Below are 17,499 nucleotides of genomic sequence, written 5' to 3'. Positions count from 1 at the left end.
CCCTCTTCTGGCTATCACACCTCGTTCTCTGATTACGGTTTCACCGTTAACTACTACAGCTACCACAAGGGTTTGTTTAATCATTTAACATGGGCGTTAGTTGTCGGGATGGAGATATACCACCAATCATTGAAGTGGGTGCATACACGTTAAAAGGCGCCATTAGCTGCCAGACATCAATATACATTGTGCAAACTCTCTTATATCAATGCACAGTAAGTATTCAGTTACTTCTGTAAGGGCACGCTTTACTTTCGTGTTATTCCGATTCCTATGACGGAGGGATCAACCGTGTTTTTTTTTGTGCGCACAGGGTTTTCGTAAATAGTTCATAAAGCAAGACTTAACAATGCCACGCTTAACAAGTTTTGAATGCGCAGACTGAACGGGGTGAATTGGCTTATTCCCCGAGGGTGCTACATCCAGCACGATCGACCAGCATGCCAACCGACAAAAAGAAGGCGTTTGTATTCGTCCATCCATTGTTCCCATCATCAGCGATCTGGCTTAAGCAAAACTTGTCAGGTCTGTTTCAGATATTTTCGCTAACAATAATGTGCTACACGTTTTTAGATGCGTTGATGACTTTTTAATATTTCTGGACAGCGATGTTGACTCATGCAGGAGAGGACTGGGGCTCTTGCAGTACTGACTCTTATGTGGAAACATTTTTTACCATCAGAGCTAACCCCTGAATTTTCGGAAAACGGTGAAATTAGGTTCCTTGATGTTAAGTTACTTTTGTATGTTGGTCGATCGTGCTGGACGTATCCATCGGCAGATCGCGGTTTTAATCGCGCGCATGGTTTTGTTCCCACCGCTTTTCTTTTCCTTCTATTTTTTATTTTGGGAACCTAATACAGGCATTATGACAGGGAGTGCACCGTTCCGACAAGAACAGAGTGTCAGACGACGCAAGCACTAGCGCCATAGACTTTCTCTATGTTAGCGCTCCTTTGTGCGCCTGTGCGTTCTACAGGCGGTCTCGCAGATCATCGCCGTTGTAAGACACTGATACTGCGTGCGGTCGACGCTTGCGCGACGTAGTTGATTAACAATAATGCCTAAGTAGATTTTAAACAAAACATTTGGTTGTACCAGTAAGCTATGTCGCAAGCCATCGTAGGAGATCTGGAGAAACCTAAAACTTACAGGCATTTGTTTCTTCTGTATTAGCAATTACTGAAATCACAATGAAGTGTAGCGCTCGTTTTGAATGTAGCACGGGCTTCTTAACTAAAATAATACCGAAGCTTGTAGGAAACTTCGAAGTAAAACTGAAAGGAGCAATCCGGGCAGATTCCTCGCGTTGGGAGAATCTATGTCGCGCGAAGCACTAAGCAAGGAGCTGCCTATGCCAGTTTATTTGGCTCCGAGACAAGGGTTACGAGGTGGATTTACGTCTTCATGTGAACTGAGCACAAATTAAAAAAAAAAGATGAAAGAGTATGTGTCACTCTTTCCGATGAGTCCTGACTTTCCGAGCGTGTGACTCTCTTTAAGGAGACTGTAAACTCTCTCTTGGCTCCCACGACTCTCCCACGAGAGTGATGGATCTCCAAAGAGAGTTCACGTGTCTCTTTAAAGAGAGTCATATAAATGGCAATTCATGACTCACAAATGAGAGTCAAGGGACTCTTTCTTTTCTAGGATGTATTGTGTGCTGGACATGGGCTTACGAGACATGTGGACTACACTAGTGACGCCCTAAAAGATAGTTTATCGTACGACGCATCATCGGCGTCTACGTTTGAACACAGACGTCAGTTTCATCGAGAGAAATGCACGCTACGCCTCGCTGACATGCACTAAATAAGCAGCGTTTGTTGGCGCATTCGTGCGGCGTCGAGCAACGCTGCACTACAGGTCGCAAGGTCATGGTAGCACAAACGTAATGTTTATTATCTTGTTATAAAAGCGGATGAAACGCGACTGTTGCCAATGTTAGGCAACATTAGTTGAAATTTAACCCATATTATGGTACTTGGATGTGGACGCAAAAAGACAAGGACGAAGGGAAGAAGACACACACACTGGCGCGAAGACACACACACACATTTTGCGCCCACATCCAAGTACCATGACAGACCAACAAGCCCGCATCGCTACCCTCGTCTAACCAATATTAGCCAGTGCTAAACAACCCTAGCATAGAGTTAGCGAACATTACTAGCTTGTGCTAGTTAGCATCAGCCACCACTAGCGAACCGTAGCACGCACTAACCAGTTAACAGTTGACCAGCATAAGCGAATATTCAGCCGCCACTAGCCAGCATGGGCAAGCACTAGCGTGTATTAGCCTTTGATAGCCAGCACTAGCCAGGAGTTACTAAATTAGCCAACGTTATACGGTGAGGACGACGTAGCGAGCCATGGAAATAAAAATAATAGGTGTAACCTTAAGGGATAAAAGAGAGCAGAATGGGTCAGGGAACAGAGAGCGTGTTAAGAAAATCTTAGTGAAAATCAAGAATAAATGGGCGCGCGCAGGACATGTAGCGAGGAGGCAAGATAACCGCTGTTCATTATAACAGACTGGATCCCAAGAGTAGGCAAGCAAGCGCGCCATTGAATGCACAAGGTTAGGTGGGCCGGTGAGATTAAGAAGCTTGCATGGATAACGTGGTCGCATCAGGCACGGGACCGGGTTAAGTGGAGAAATATGGGAGAGGCGTTTGCCCCGCAGTGGGTGTAGTCGGGCTCATGATGCTGATGGCGATGATGATACAGTGCTCTCTTATGACACGAGTGTCCTGCCGCTCATGACACGCCATGACATACATGTCATGTCAGTCATTACCGCCCACTTGTCGTGCATGGTACACTAGGAAGCACTAGGCAGCACTAGCCGACAGTTCGCTTACGCTCAGCCATCACTAAACATTAGCATTCACTAGCAAGAATTAGCTAACGGAAGCCACAGCTTAACCAATGTCAGGCAGTTGTAGTCGGTACTAGCCAACATTAGCAAGACCTGCCCTTCACTAGCGGACGACCAATACGATGTAGTGCTAGTTAGCCGCCACTAACCGAAATTAGCAGACATTAGCATACACCAGGCAGCACTTAGCCAAAATTAGCCGGCCCTAGTGAAGAGTCCGCCAACACTATGCACCATTGTGCAACGCTAGCCGAAAGTTGGCCTTCCAATGTTCGTTTTGTAAGAGTAAATGGAGTACGTGTCACGACATATGACCTTTATGTGGTCATGGGCATAGGCCCCAGCTAATGAATGACTGTAACAACATCCTGGCATTCATCATTCATGTCGTGCGATACCTCAGACGTGTGTCGTGTGGTTCACGACATATTACGACACGCATGTTATATTCCATACCGCATGCTGGTCCTGCACGCAAATTCTGGTGTATATCATCTTAATGAATCGACTCCGACGGCTCGTCAGATACAGAGTGGCATTAGTGACATACGTGTCATGATACATACATGTCATGTCATGTCATTGTGAAAAGCTACACTGAACCGATCATAAAAGTCCTGCAGCAGTGTTTTAGTGCTTTTCCCTCCCGGAAACCAAAATGACTGGGCGATAAAATATTATGGCTATCAAGAAAGCTTGTCATCGATAACAATAAATGTTTTCCTATTATATTAGCAATTGAAGGCAGAATTGAAATCGGACGTTAATTTTTGATTTTGTCACGCGCAAAGCTTTTACCAAGAGAAATAACTATTGGTGTTACCAGTTTCTCAGAAATTTCACCATTTGAAATTATGATATTTAGTAGTGCTAGTTGAATTTCATGCGTATATTCAAATGATCCTCGTAGCAGCTCTGGGCAACTAAAGTACTTTCCTTACAATATTTCTTTGACATTCGTAGATTATCAGGAAGCACATGAGCAGAAATTATTTCGAATATATTGCCTGGCTGTTAAAAAAGAATATTCCAAAGCTGGAAAGAAATTTCGTGGTGACAAAAAAAAATCACGATTCACCGGCGATTACGATAATTCCTAATGCGAATTCTGAACGCAGTGTCGTGTTGGGCCAACGCCAACTGTGTTTGAAGTTTTGGCTATCCGCAGTACTAGCAATGTAACATACGTTACATATTGCCACAGAAACTGCCAGCGCTCGAATGTTACGCACACCACTCTGTGCATTGCATGCATCGCGAACCAAGCGAAACGTCGACAGCCCTTCACGACAAGCGAAGCCAGCCGCTGTGCTCGTGCCAGCCCTGCATGCGCACGAGCTGCGACCGAGGAGCCAGCGAGCGTGACGGAGGAAGAGCGTTAGAGGCCAGTGGCTCGTGATACCGACAGAGTCCGCGTTCGCTCTCTTTCGCCCTCGTTCGCTCTATCGGTTACGCCGCCGACGCCAACGGCGACGCCGCTCAAAGCAGGAACGGGCGCCTAAGAGCTGCGCTCTAGAAGAAAGAAAATGTTGGAAGGTGAGTCAAACTCAACTTGAAGTCGTTAAGTGACAGTACTTCTGATCAATTATGGGGGAGAATGAGGGAGAGGGAGAAGGAGGTATAACAGGAACTTCCACACGAGGCAGCATGCAGTACTGGAGAAGTTGACCCGGCAACCCCTTATGCGCGCTGTTGGGGTACACTGGCATTTCTTCGATCGGCCCATTCTGTCGTGCATCGGTGCGGGAAGCTTGCGTGCATCAACTCCTAAGGACATTTCCTGGGGTGCAAGCGGCTCGTCGTCGCCATCTACGCAGTGGAGAATCACCAGACTCACCAGGATGAGGAGGAGGAGACTCACCAGACTCACCAGACTCACCAGAATCACCAGGAGGAGGAGGAGGAGAATGAGGAGGAGGAAGGATGTTGTAGATTACAGGCTGATCTAGCATTGCGAGATTTGCAGGAAACTGCTCGTCCAGGTTTCCTCCTTTCGGATTATGTTGAAAACATGATTAGTTTTCTTAAAAGCAAAGCGCGGTCAGGCTACCAAGAACGCACGCGCAAGATATGGCTAAAAGAGTGCGAAAGATGCGGCTAGCAAATGATACGGCTAGCTTAGTGCCTTAACCTGATTTAACCTTCGTACCTCGTTGGATCCTTCAATCAGTTCAACACGTGCAGGTGACTCGAAAATGTCGACTGCGTAGCTATAACGCACGCGTCCGATCGTATTCGCGGGCTCACAGAGCCGTTCATTCGGGGTGCTGCTTTTGAGAACCTCTGAAAGAGGCTTCGCAGCTCGTTTCATGGTGTGCCATAGAAGTTTAGAGAGATATAAGCGGATATAGTAGTTAAGCAGGCTTTGCCGAATCAATCGGGGTGTATCATCTCGAAAAATGCCAGCAAAACGAAAAAAAAAAGAAACCCGCAGTGCAATTCATTGAGCACGTATATGTTCATAGGTGCGCAAAAACTGTGCGCACGGCAAATGGAGTTTTATAATACTATGCCCCACGGAGAAAGATGACTAGCCGAGAGTGTGACGTCACTCTTCTAGCCTCGGTCAGCCAATATCATGCTCTCCTGGGCGCAGTGCGCGGTGCTTCTTGGGTAGGATTGGGCCCCCACGACGTCTGCAGCCGACGCAAGCAAAACGAGCCGACATCTAGTAGCACTCTCCTATCACGTGACCAGGCGCAGTTTCTCTCACAATTTTTATGACTTGCATCAAGGTTGTCCCGTGACGCTCCCACCTAATGTTTTTTTTTCCTTCCTCCATGCTGTGTGCGTCCTTCCAAGATTCGGCGGCGCACACTTACGAACACGCCAGCGCAGGAAGCGCCAGGCTTTATAGACTACCTTAAAAATTATCAATGAGCAGTATGAGCCGTAACACGGGGTGTCGGTGGAGCCAATGTTGCGACAAGTGGTCTCATCTTCTTCAAGGATTGAAGCCTTGAAGTTGAAGTTGCAGCCTTGAAGAAAACAGGACCGCTTGTCGAGCGAAACGTTGGCTCCAGCGACATCCCGTGTTCTCGAACCTTTCATATCTTCAAGCTTGCATCTTTCTCTGAATTTCCCCTACTGAAACGTTCCGTATGTGCGGAAACCGTAGATACGGAATTATTGGAATATGGAAAGCCGTATCATGCGGAAATTATATGGAAATCCGCATTTTATGGAAAGCCGTATCATGTGGAAATCCGCATCTTATGGAAAGCCGCATAAATCCGCATCATGTGGAAATCCGCTTAAATCCGCATCATGCGGAAATCACTGGGACATCCGCCTCCGCATCTTACGGAAAGCAGCATCGGGCCGAAATGAAATGGCCGCCCGCATCAGTTGGAGGGCAACATGACCTGGTAATTGAATGGGCATTCACGTCTTGTGTAACGTTTATAGAGTAGAAATCGTCTGAATATTGCATGAAGAGGAAATAAAAGATTGGCATGTGTCTTACACAAGCATTTTTTCTTGACGTGTGTGAAGAAAATATAGCTTTTATAGGAAACAAATGTGTTAAGAAGCTGCTGGATTAACACGCTGGACGTCATAAGCTGCAGTCAAATATTGCAAGGAAATAACGCACTGTTGTAATACACAGAAAAATTCAATAAAATTAGTAATCACATAAGGAAAGCACTTACATGCACATCGAAAGCAGCCCTGCTACTAAAATTTGTTTTATATGTGAGTACATTCGAGCTGAGTCAATTGCCATTCCTCAAAGTTCACAGTACTGAAATGAGGTGTCCCTGCACCGTCATTTCATGAGTTCGATCAAAGTGCAACAGGAATCTAAAAATGAAACTTTATAAAAAATCAAAAATTACAGTTTTTGTTGCTCAACTTGAAGAGTCTGGTGTTGGGCCTGTTGGTACATAGCTTGAAAAGGAGGAACCCAGCCTTCAACAGACACGTACACAAGAAGAGAAGAAGGACCCAGCATGTGTGGTCGTCTTTCTTCTCTTTTGTGTACGTGACTGTTGAAGGCTGGGTTCCTCGTTTTCTTGCTCTACTTCTTCAGCACCTTGAGGAGGTCGGCAAGGTGCCGATTCAGGTTGCGGCGACGTTGAACCTCAGGCAGCGCACTTTGGTGCACCTTCAAGTGTTCTTCGTAGGCATCTGCATACAAGAAATAATAAACACATATTATGCCACGTGCACATGTAAGCAGCATAGTTCACATGCAGAAGAAATAATACACACCATGATGCTGAAACAGAAATGCATGCATTGCCCTTTTTTATGTGTGAGTGAATACAAGAGGAAAGTGTATGTATGAGCTCTACCGCATGCAAGAAAAGATAACGGCATGCTTATCGCATGGAAAATAATCAGGTGGTTCTTACTATTTTGAACGGTATAGTACATCTAGTGAAATATCATTACATAAAACCTTGACTTAAATGTTTCCCGGATACTAACTAAAACTTTAAGAATTGCCAGTAAAAGCAATAAATGTAACATTTAGTACTGTGCACACGTACATTTACTGCCATTAAAATTTACAGTTTGTGTCTGCAGTAATGGCATCTTGAACAACTTTGTAACATGACTACCTAATTATTTACGAAGGCTCGAGGAGAAGCTGTGGGAGGCTGCCATGCTCAGCTACAAACCCGCACTTCAGTTGGCTATCCTGAGGTGGGCTGAGGCGGAAGAGGTGCCTCGCCGTCTCGCAGCCCCTTTCTCTTAAGATAGAATAAATGAAGTTGTTTCTCTTTCTCTCTTGTAACATGAAACGCTATGACTTATGCAGCTGAAAAATCAGCACGCAGGCAGGCAGGATCCTGCAGCTGCCATTAAAAATCTGTGTCAGCCACACCTCCATAGCCCACCCAAACCAAAATAGGAGTGAGCGATTAGCAAGTTTTAGAATTAATTAAATCGTGCCACAAAATATTGAATACTCCTGGAATATTGAAATGCAGTTATTGTCACCACCAATCTTTTCATCCTGCGTATTCAGAACATCACAAAACATCATTACACTGCACACAGAGGTGCATCTTCTATCAAAAGCATAATTACAGCATCACGAACAAAGAAATAATTAGCATATATTCAAGAACAGTGGCATAGCCAGGGAATGGCATACTGGGGCCATGCGCCCCCGCCCTCCCTTACCGAAAAAAAATTGCTGCCTATGCCCCTGTTCAAGACATAATGGAAAGTGTGAAGAGTATATGGCACCTTAGGCGATTTCCACTACACAAAATTGAATTTTTTATGTGATCTTTGGCCACTAGAATCAAATTTATCGCAGTCCTGGAGACTCAAAGAACCAAAAAGTACATGCAATCATGAACAGTGATGATATATCCAATAAAAAATTGACTATAGTAATACTTAATTACTTATTCAAGAGTCTTTACACACTGCTGGAAAATACACAATCAGCACTGATGACACAGCAGTGCGAAAAAGCAGGTACCCTATTGCGTTTTTCAAAATCATGACAACCTTAACGAATTTCGAGAAAGAAAAATGCTTAAAAAAGTGATTTTTTATGACACCAGCTCAATGCTAGATTGAGAGCATATACAGCAGCCAGCAATTTATTCACAGCGAAAATTCGGACACACTTGTTTAATTCGGCACCTTTGGGTGGCACCACTATTCATACTATTGAAATAATACATAACCTTACCAATAGTTTTGAATGCCCTATGGTGTGCCATTGATTTTTCCCACAATCGCTGCATTATCAATTGTGATGCTGAATGCCATGGTAAGCTGAGAAAGTGATGTCTGCATTTTGCCAGGCTGCCAACATTGAAACGCACTGGTAACGACTGAATAGCTGTGCCAAAAATCAATGCACTAGCAATGATGGCATCCAAGGAGCAATAGCCAATATCAAAGGCTAAGCCTTTGTTGGCTGTACATAATGGTTGTTGTATTTTGAATTTAGCCATCTCTGACCAGCCATCGCTCAGTTGTTTCTAGGGCTATGCCTAATTGATTGCAACATATTTGTCTTTCTACTGCATAAACTGCTTTAAGATTTAGTCGACTCCTCCTGAAGTTTGTTCGTAAACACCTAACCATGTTTCTTAGTACATTATTGCATAATCACAAATGGCTACTCACAGTCCGCTGACATTTTCTGCATTAACATTTCACTGCTACTCAATTACTTTGTCATGAAAATTAGTGCACGTTATGTTACATGTTAGGAGTGAGGTGTGTTGTTGGTACGTTGCTCAATTTACTGCTTATAAAGGCTAAGTGAAACTGTACAAAAAATTGCGAGATACTATTATAATCTACAAATAACACATTTTGGTCAGGTGATTTATGCCACTGTGAATAACACACAGCTAACAGTTACAATACAACAAAAAAGGCTTACTCTTCAGGGCATCCAGTTTTCTGGGAGTCAATGCCTGCTTTTCGATGCTCGGAAGCCCGCCCTCTTTGTGAAGGAAACGGCGACATGGGGTGCCCGTAATACTACTGTTGTAGAGGTTGTGCACACCCCATATCGCCTTTGCAGCTTCCCTCACAAAGAGGGAATCTTTAGGCTGTGCCATCAGGTGTTGCCACCTTTCCTGGGGTATGCTCACCCCATTGCCAAGGTTTCTCTGCATAAATGAATAAACAGTGTCTTAATGCAGAGAATTAATTCTGAAAGCAACCTTTGTGAAATGTTATGATACAAGTTCATTTCAATGTTTGTTTACAAATCCCAGCTTCTTGCCAAAAAGATTTTTGACACAGGAGCAGAAAATTAGATGTGACATGTATGAAAACCTGGAAATTGCTCATTCCAAAACTTTGCAGCAAATAAAGTGTCATAATTTTCGAGTAATTAATACCCCTGTCACACAGGGCAACTTAAGTGCACTTTTAGCGAGTGCACTTCGCCGGTAGTGTCATTTGCACGCTGTCACACAGGAACGCTTAGTGACACTCGCTGCAAAGTACACTTGCCGGCAAGTGCGTTCGCCAAACTCACTTCACTGCGACGGAGTGTCTATCCTCGGCAGCAGTGGCTTGGAAATAAATACGCTAATGCAAAACGCGACGATCATGGTATTTTTAAACCATCGTTCTCGTTATTAGGAATACTGCCATGTATTCAAACAAATGATATTACAACAAAAAACCTCGCTACTCTCGCCCTCGGGCAGTTTGTGGTCACGTCCGCTAGGTGGATGCGGGAGCACATGCCGTGCAATGGCCGCGTCCGTCACGTTGTTTACTTCCTTGCACATGTGCAGGTCAGTCATTCTTTAATCATTTGCGATGGAGTGTGCCACGGGTGCCACTTCCGCAAAGACAACGTGGTCCAATGCAGAGACGCGGGCGCTCATACGCCTTTAGGAGGAGCAAATGATTGCTGCCAAGCACGCTCCAAACATCCGTCACCACTACGCATCCCTTCTGCACCGGAGTCTGCCATTTTTGTTTTCGATTCATCTTGGATATGATACTGTTTTGTCTCGGCTCGCGATGACCAATGATGTTATGCAGTTGCAATATTTATTTCATTTACGCGCAAAGTTCATTGTAAATTATGTTCATGCCTAAATAAGCAATTAACTGCGAGCATTGCCAAAAATAACAAATATATGTTGCGCTACTGAACCACCAATTGCCGCGACATTCATTTCCAAAGCACACTTCTCTTTCTCGTGTAGCAGCGCGCCGCCAAAGTGACACTCTATGAGCGTAAGTGCACTCGCTCAAAATGACACTAAATTTGCCAGTGTGACCGGGGTATAAGTAAGAGGCACCTGGAACAGGCCAGAAGCAACTTTCACACCCTGAATAGGAAGAGGGGAAGCAGGTCTTTGAGACCGAAAATTGAGAAAAAAAGTCAAATGTTTGAAAATGTTGTTTTCGGATTCTGCCACTACTGATGCACTTCGCCAATTTTCATGAATCTTAGATCAGTATTTCAGCCGACATCGAGCTAAACTTCTAGCGATGGACGCATGAAAAACGGGCCTTTTCAGTTCCGTGCTGTTGCTGTATGTTATACATTCCCTACTACAGCCATCTTGGTCTCATTCGAACGAGCCACGCTTTTTCTGGAACATCTTGCGGCGCTTGTTTAGTCCACTCAGGATTCACGCCGTGCAAAAAAAAAAGGAGGCCCATGGGTGAGCCTACTGGCACAGTGAGCACACGACTAAAGTGCACTTCCAATTCACCAGGCCTCCTGCGCCATCTGCTGCAGCGCACACAAAGCAGCAAGTTCTTCTCGCAGTCGTCACCGTGTTGTGCTCATCAATTTACGTCCAAATGCCAGCCCGCGCAAGCTGGCAAGATATTGGAGCAGGCGTTTTTTAGATCCTCCTCAACAAAGACAGCACGTAGCTCGGGTTCATCAAAAGCGCACCCAGCACAGGACGGCATAGCAACAGGACGTGAATCATTGGTCAAAATGCCAACTTCACCTCTTTCAGCGACCGCCTCAGACGACAAAGGTCATAGGCAATGTTGTACAAGGATCGACACAGCATTCCTGACTAGCACAGATAGTGCACAACAGCAGAAACAGACTGAAAATAAACTTCATTTTCACGTATTAACCATTTTTTCGGACTGTTCGATTTTTCTGACTATTTCACAGACCCCGCAAGGTCTGGAAAATCAGTCGGAGACACCTTGTCAAATAAAACCCACAGATCAATACGTACACAACTGAGAGCAAAGGTGACTCAGAGCAAAAGCGAAGAGACAAAGGAGCGCCGGCGCTCCTCTCTGTCTTCCCTCTGCCTTTTTTATGTTTTTAACTTTGCACCACAATTAATATGTTCGGCAATTTCAGGCACCAATTCGCCCAAGAACAAGTTCTTCTTGAGTATGGGGTATGCTTGTTTCTTTCACTATGCAAACTCATGAATACAGCAACCTTGCTATGCACACCAGTTGGATGAGCCAACACTATTCCCATGCACATATTTGGTTAAATACAACACTGTTGTGCCACAATGCCTGTTTGAAGGACCATATTCTTGCCGAATTTTTAATGTGCAACTAACACTGAATGTGCTAGTGCCTGCAGTGATGGTACATTAGCACTGTGGTAGGGAGACAGTCGCCTATAAGTGCCAGTGCATAACATGCCATAGTCCCATGAAATCACACAAAAGTAAAAGTGCTCCGAGGGCATAATTATCCAAACACTGCTCCAGCATAAGTTCACTTCTGAAGGTCAGTGACGCATACCTTATCTTGAAGGCTGTGGTTCATCTCCTCTTCCACATCTTCAAGATGCCAGTCATCATCTCCAAGCCCACTACTGCTCCTGGCTCCAGAACCTGGCTCCATTTCCTGTAATTAGGCATTGCAAGCTTAAAAGGGGCACTGACATGAGAATTTTACATATTGTTTGTTTGTTTCTGTTGCAATGAGCAGCTATACACCCAATTATCAGGCTGCAAATGTTACTTGCAGCCTGTTAATTGGGCTGTTATTGTTGAAGACTATCTTATTTTGCACCCAGTTGCAGTTTCAGTAAGAGAGCATGTAGAGGGGCGGGACCCAGAGTGGTTTGTTCGTAAGTAGAGCTGGCCACGTTAACACACAAAGTGGCGACGCACTCTCCATGCGTGGCCTCACCTGCACATGAGCACCGAGTAGGAGAGTAGCATTTCATACCATCTTGTAATGCACTACGGTGATCTTTTTCTGGGGGGGGGGGGGGCACAGTTTGAGTTCTTGTGATCATTTATGCACTACGGGCCTGCTACATCACGGGCATGTACTAGTATGTTCCACTGGTGGTGCAAATTGTGCATTACGTTTACTTGATTTCTCTATAACTAAAGCGCTGTTCTTCATAATAATGTTTTGGATGCTCTAGGGCATTAACCTTTCACTCTAGCATAAATTGTTGTTTTCCTGTAGTGTCCCTTTAACATCTCCATTTGTATTGTACTTTGCCATTGACATTCACTCTTCATGTAAGTAAGGAGTTTTGCGGGCAAGTTTCGCAGCAATACTCAAACAAATACAGCAAGTAAGACATAACATATATGCTCAAAGCTCCGTCCCAATGACTTCCATGATATCAGGGCGCAGACAAGCTGAAGATTTCGAAAGGGGCAAATTCACTGAAATCCATTGCCAAAAACTTGCCCAATTGTTACATCATCGTCAGCCGCAGTGTGACAGTTTCAAAGTGGTGCATAACCTTTCCTCGAGACATCTGTCAGACAACCACATCAGTCTGCTGTCAAAAAGCCTGAACTTCGCGATGGCCTCGCAGAGAGTGCTGAAACGGGACATCTTCGCTGAAGTTGAGAAGTTGCGGTACATTCTGTACACAACTGGCATGAACCTTTCTCAGCTGAATTGTGAGCCAAAAGCCCCAATTCGAACCTTAACACTGTGGAACGCACTGCGCTCAAGGTCTTCAAGTTGGATAACTCCATCGTCATCCCTTCTACTGACAAGGGCAAAGGCCCTTATCGAGCGAGCACTCTGCTTGACCGAAAGGAAAGGTAGTGCTAGACCGAAAGGATTATTAGGAGAAAATATACAACATTTTGAACAATCCCTTGAGCATTGTGAAGCTGAACCGTGATCCGACAGTAAAATGAGAACAACAGCTGGTTCAACTTTTACAGGCATTGCGCAACAAAGAAAGCGTAGATCAAACGTCGTACCGCCGACTATTTTCTTCGGATCGGGCCACTCCAACGATCTATGAGCTGCCCAAGGTGCACAAAGATGGTTGTCCTATCATGTCGTTCATTGGCTCAGCAACTTGCAACTTTTCGAAGTTTTTGGTTAGAATGCCGAGACTGCTAACCAGGGACAGTACTAGGTTAGTTAAGAACTCTCAATTTGCAACTGATGTGCACATGCAGCACCTTGTTGATGACGATGTGATGGTGTATTTGAATGTTATTTCCTTGTTTTAAAAAATGTCCCCTCGTCCTGGCCATTGAGGTGGTGGAAGCCCGTTTAAAAGATCGGAATTTAGAAGTCATACGTCCATGTCAGTGGAGGAGATCATAATTTTGCTTCGGTTTTGCTTGAAGCAAACCTATTTCAGTTTCACCAACATGATTTACCATCAGATTGAAGGGTGCTCTATGGGAAGTCCTGTTTCGGTTGTCGTGGCAAACTTGGTTATGTAGCACGTTGAAACGTGTGCTGAACTCGCTACCCTTTCAGGTGAAGATGTACTGTACGTATGTGGTGACACTTTTGTCATACTGAAAAGGGCAAATCCGGAGGCTTTCCACGAGGCGCTGAACAGCGTACACCTCCGCCATGCAGTTCACGTGTAAAACAGAAAAAGACAATGTCTTCCCTTTTTTGGATGTGCTAGCTGGGACATAGGGCTGATAGTGGCAGGGTGCAAACGACAGTGTACCGGAAGTAAAGTGAGACCGGAAATTTTTTGTCCTTTCAATCTCATCACCTGGCTTAACACAAACAGTCCGTCATGTGTACTTTCTTGTCACGTGATGATGCTGTGCGCTCTAGTCAGCAATCGCAGCTACATGAATGGAAAACGTGGTTGGTGAACTGGAACGGCGGCATTATCCCAGGAAGTTTATCAGCGACACCCAGAAGCGCATGTAAAAGGAACGAGGAATGCGCCATGCGAAAAGACGTTTTCATTTAGGCATGTTTGCCACGTCATTCCTTGTGCTAAAAAGACACTTAAGTTTCAAACTATGCTGACAGGTGTGCAGTTTGATTCTCATGCGCGATCGTACTTTTCACCAGGCACTATATGCAAATGTTGCCTTTAACGTATATTTATAAGGTTTTAATCTAAGACGTGTTTCTGATGTGCGTTATGTGTTGGATTGCCTCATTTAACTGAATTCTCACACTTTTATTTCTGTCATTCTGCAGTGCTACTTTGCTACTTACAATAAATGATTGTGTTGGACTTCATGTGTAAATTTCTTTGTGTAAATTGTGTAAACCACCATGACAGCGACATTCAGAAAGATTGCATTGTTTGTGCAAACAAATTTTTGATTGAAAGAGCTATTATGTCTTGCATTTGTACCTTCGCAGCTATAGGTAAATTTAAATGTACATTCCAGACTGGAGTTAGTGTGTGCTGAATGCATCACTGAATGAGTCTGCTTGCTTATGTACGTTTCATTCTTATACCCCTGTCACACGGCAAGTCTAATGTCATTTAAAGCGAATGTCATTGGTTTGTAATGTCATTTGTTTGCTGTCACACGGGGAAACTAATGCCATTCGATGAAAACATTTCCTGTCGAAAGAGTTCACGAAACACATTTGCATTCAATTTCGGACCAAATGCGTAGTTTCTATGCCAGGGACCTTTAGAGTCATGGCTGTTAACTTATGTATACGTAACTTTTGTAATTTGTAAATAACTTAGTCTTTACTAGATTAACTTATTAGTGGTTTGATTACATAATAGCACATGTGAAATTTTCTAGAAGAAAGCCACTCTAAACTACAGTGGCTTGGCGCCGGCCATGTTTCATTTGTGCTCTGTTGTCGTTTTTGCCTGTATTGCGGGAGTTGATCGTCCGATTGCTCATGTTGTGGTGATTGAGGCGGTGGCTACACGAAATTGCTGTAGCTGTCTCATTTCTGCAGCCAGGTCAGTTGTTGGCCACGTTGCTTTTCAACTGGCTCTTGGCTTGACCTCGTTCGTGTCGTGCAGCTGTGGCAAGTTGTGTAAAATGGCTGCGTTTATATTCTAGGAGCACCTTTTAGGGATAAAAAATTATTTTTGGTACTACGCGCATGTCAAGCATGTTTTCATAGATTTTTATTGCTCCCAAAGTCACGGCTCAGGAGGGCTAAGGTCATGGTCATAATTTTAAAATAACATTTGTTTTCGCCAATATTAATGAGAACTAACAGTAATATTGACGTGTTCTCATTGAGTGTTAGTTCTCAATAATATCGTGTCTAACAAAGAAAACGGGCCCTTAAATTTATGCTTGTTTCCTTCATTTGTTTTCATCGTGTGACAGCACACAGGTAAAATGACATTAACTTAATGTCATTCGTTGTGAATGACATTATATTTGCGTGTGACAGGGGTATTGCACATAGTCATCTGCAGAAGTTGTATCCATTCTCGAATAGCACAAATAGCGCACATTGACACAGGCGAGTGAGATGACAGGCACATCCTGTGTCCTCAATTGTGTCTTATTTGCGCTATTCCACAATGCATTCGTACCAACTATAGCTCGGATTTCCTTACCAGTGAAAATGTATCTACACAAGTTGTACATCTTCCGCATAGGCCACAATCCACACGCTTTCCATACACTTATGACGATTTTCCGTATGCACCTTACAAAATCCGTACGTTTCCATAACACCTTAGCTTTCCACATCTTACTTATGAAAGTTTCCGTACACACCATAAAATTTCCTTATCCTTCCATATTTTCCATAAGGAACTTTCCATACACTCCGTAAAATTTCCTTATCCTTCCATATTTTCCATAAGGACCTTTCCATACACTCCGTAAAATTTCCTTATCCTTCCATATTTTCCATAATAAACTTTCCATACACTCCGTAAGATTTCCTTATCCTTCCATATTTTCCGTAATGAACTTTCCGTATATACCATACAACTTCCGTATGCTTCCATAAAATTCCATATTTTTTCCGTATCTTTCATAAGGAAACTGTATGGAGTCCATATTTTTTCCATACGATTTTATACGGAACGTTTCAGTAGGGTCTGCCTTCAGTGGGCAGTATATGCCATGTGTCGTGTAATTCTTCGGATTCGTATATAGCCCACCTAGCAGTCGTCATTTTATTGATGCTTCGGAGAGAGATGTGTCTTTCTATGCCGCTGTAAGAAAAATCCATTACCGACGTCTCCAAGCAGTCCATACCCTGCATGAAATACTGTCGCGACCAATGCATACAAGTTATCAGATATGGTCGCGTCTTTATTTGCACAGTATACTGCAAAGCGCCATCATAACGGGCGCTCAGTTTCCTGCAACACCACGAGATGGCGCTGTCCTCCATGGTTTCGCCCAAAATTTTTTAACTCTGCTCCCGCCAACATGCTAGACTGGAACATATGGAGTCATACATAATTGTATACGTGCAGGCTTGCAGGTGGTCATGTGGCTTTTCGTACTACACGGCCGCTTTTTCGCCGAGGGACCCTTCTCATGAGTCGTCTAAGGCTTCCGCCTTAAAAAAGGCAAACGATTTACAGTAGTATAATATACGCACAATGCATGTACAAATTACAGTACTAAGTACTACGGGACAGCGGTGAGCTTTCCCAAACTGACAGTGCATTCTAGGTGACGCTTATGGATCTGGTAACCAAAGAAAGAATCATGATGCTAGTAAAACAGTTCACGATTTAGAGTACTGAGTACTACGGCAAAACAGTTTGCCATCCCAACGACTTTCCCTTATTGAAACGAATCATTTAATAACAAATACATAAAAAAGACAGGCTTTCTACGGAAGAAACGCTGGAGTCGCATACGCCTGTGGCTGATATGTATGTCCCATTTTACCTATGCCCAAGAGGTGCGCTGCTTCTTGACTCCAGAAGTGGTAAAGAATAAGCTGAATGCAGGAAATACATGTCGTGGCGAGCGCACTTCCTTTAACAAAGCAAACCTCGATGAGCCTCCTTACCC

The 17,499-nt window shown here is 44.0% G+C and overlaps 1 protein-coding gene across 1 annotated transcript; it reads right to left on the bottom strand.

Moving 5' to 3' along the window:
* Positions 1–6,845: 6,845 nt before the first annotated feature.
* LOC119394370 (BEN domain-containing protein 5) lies at positions 6,846–9,675 on the bottom strand. The gene is made up of 2 exons (XM_037661672.2): positions 9,246–9,675; positions 6,846–7,012 (listed from the first exon to the last, which is right to left on the bottom strand). Exons 1-2 carry the CDS (start codon positions 9,481–9,483, stop codon positions 6,903–6,905), a joined length of 348 nt encoding a protein of 115 aa, XP_037517600.1. The 5' UTR covers positions 9,484–9,675; the 3' UTR covers positions 6,846–6,902.
* Between the last annotated feature and the right edge of the window lie 7,824 nt (positions 9,676–17,499).

This window comes from Rhipicephalus sanguineus, chromosome 5 (genome assembly GCF_013339695.2).
Source record: "Rhipicephalus sanguineus isolate Rsan-2018 chromosome 5, BIME_Rsan_1.4, whole genome shotgun sequence".
In the NCBI taxonomy this organism is placed as follows: Eukaryota; Metazoa; Arthropoda; class Arachnida; order Ixodida; family Ixodidae; genus Rhipicephalus; species Rhipicephalus sanguineus.
This window is presented reverse-complemented; position numbering and strand designations above follow the sequence as displayed.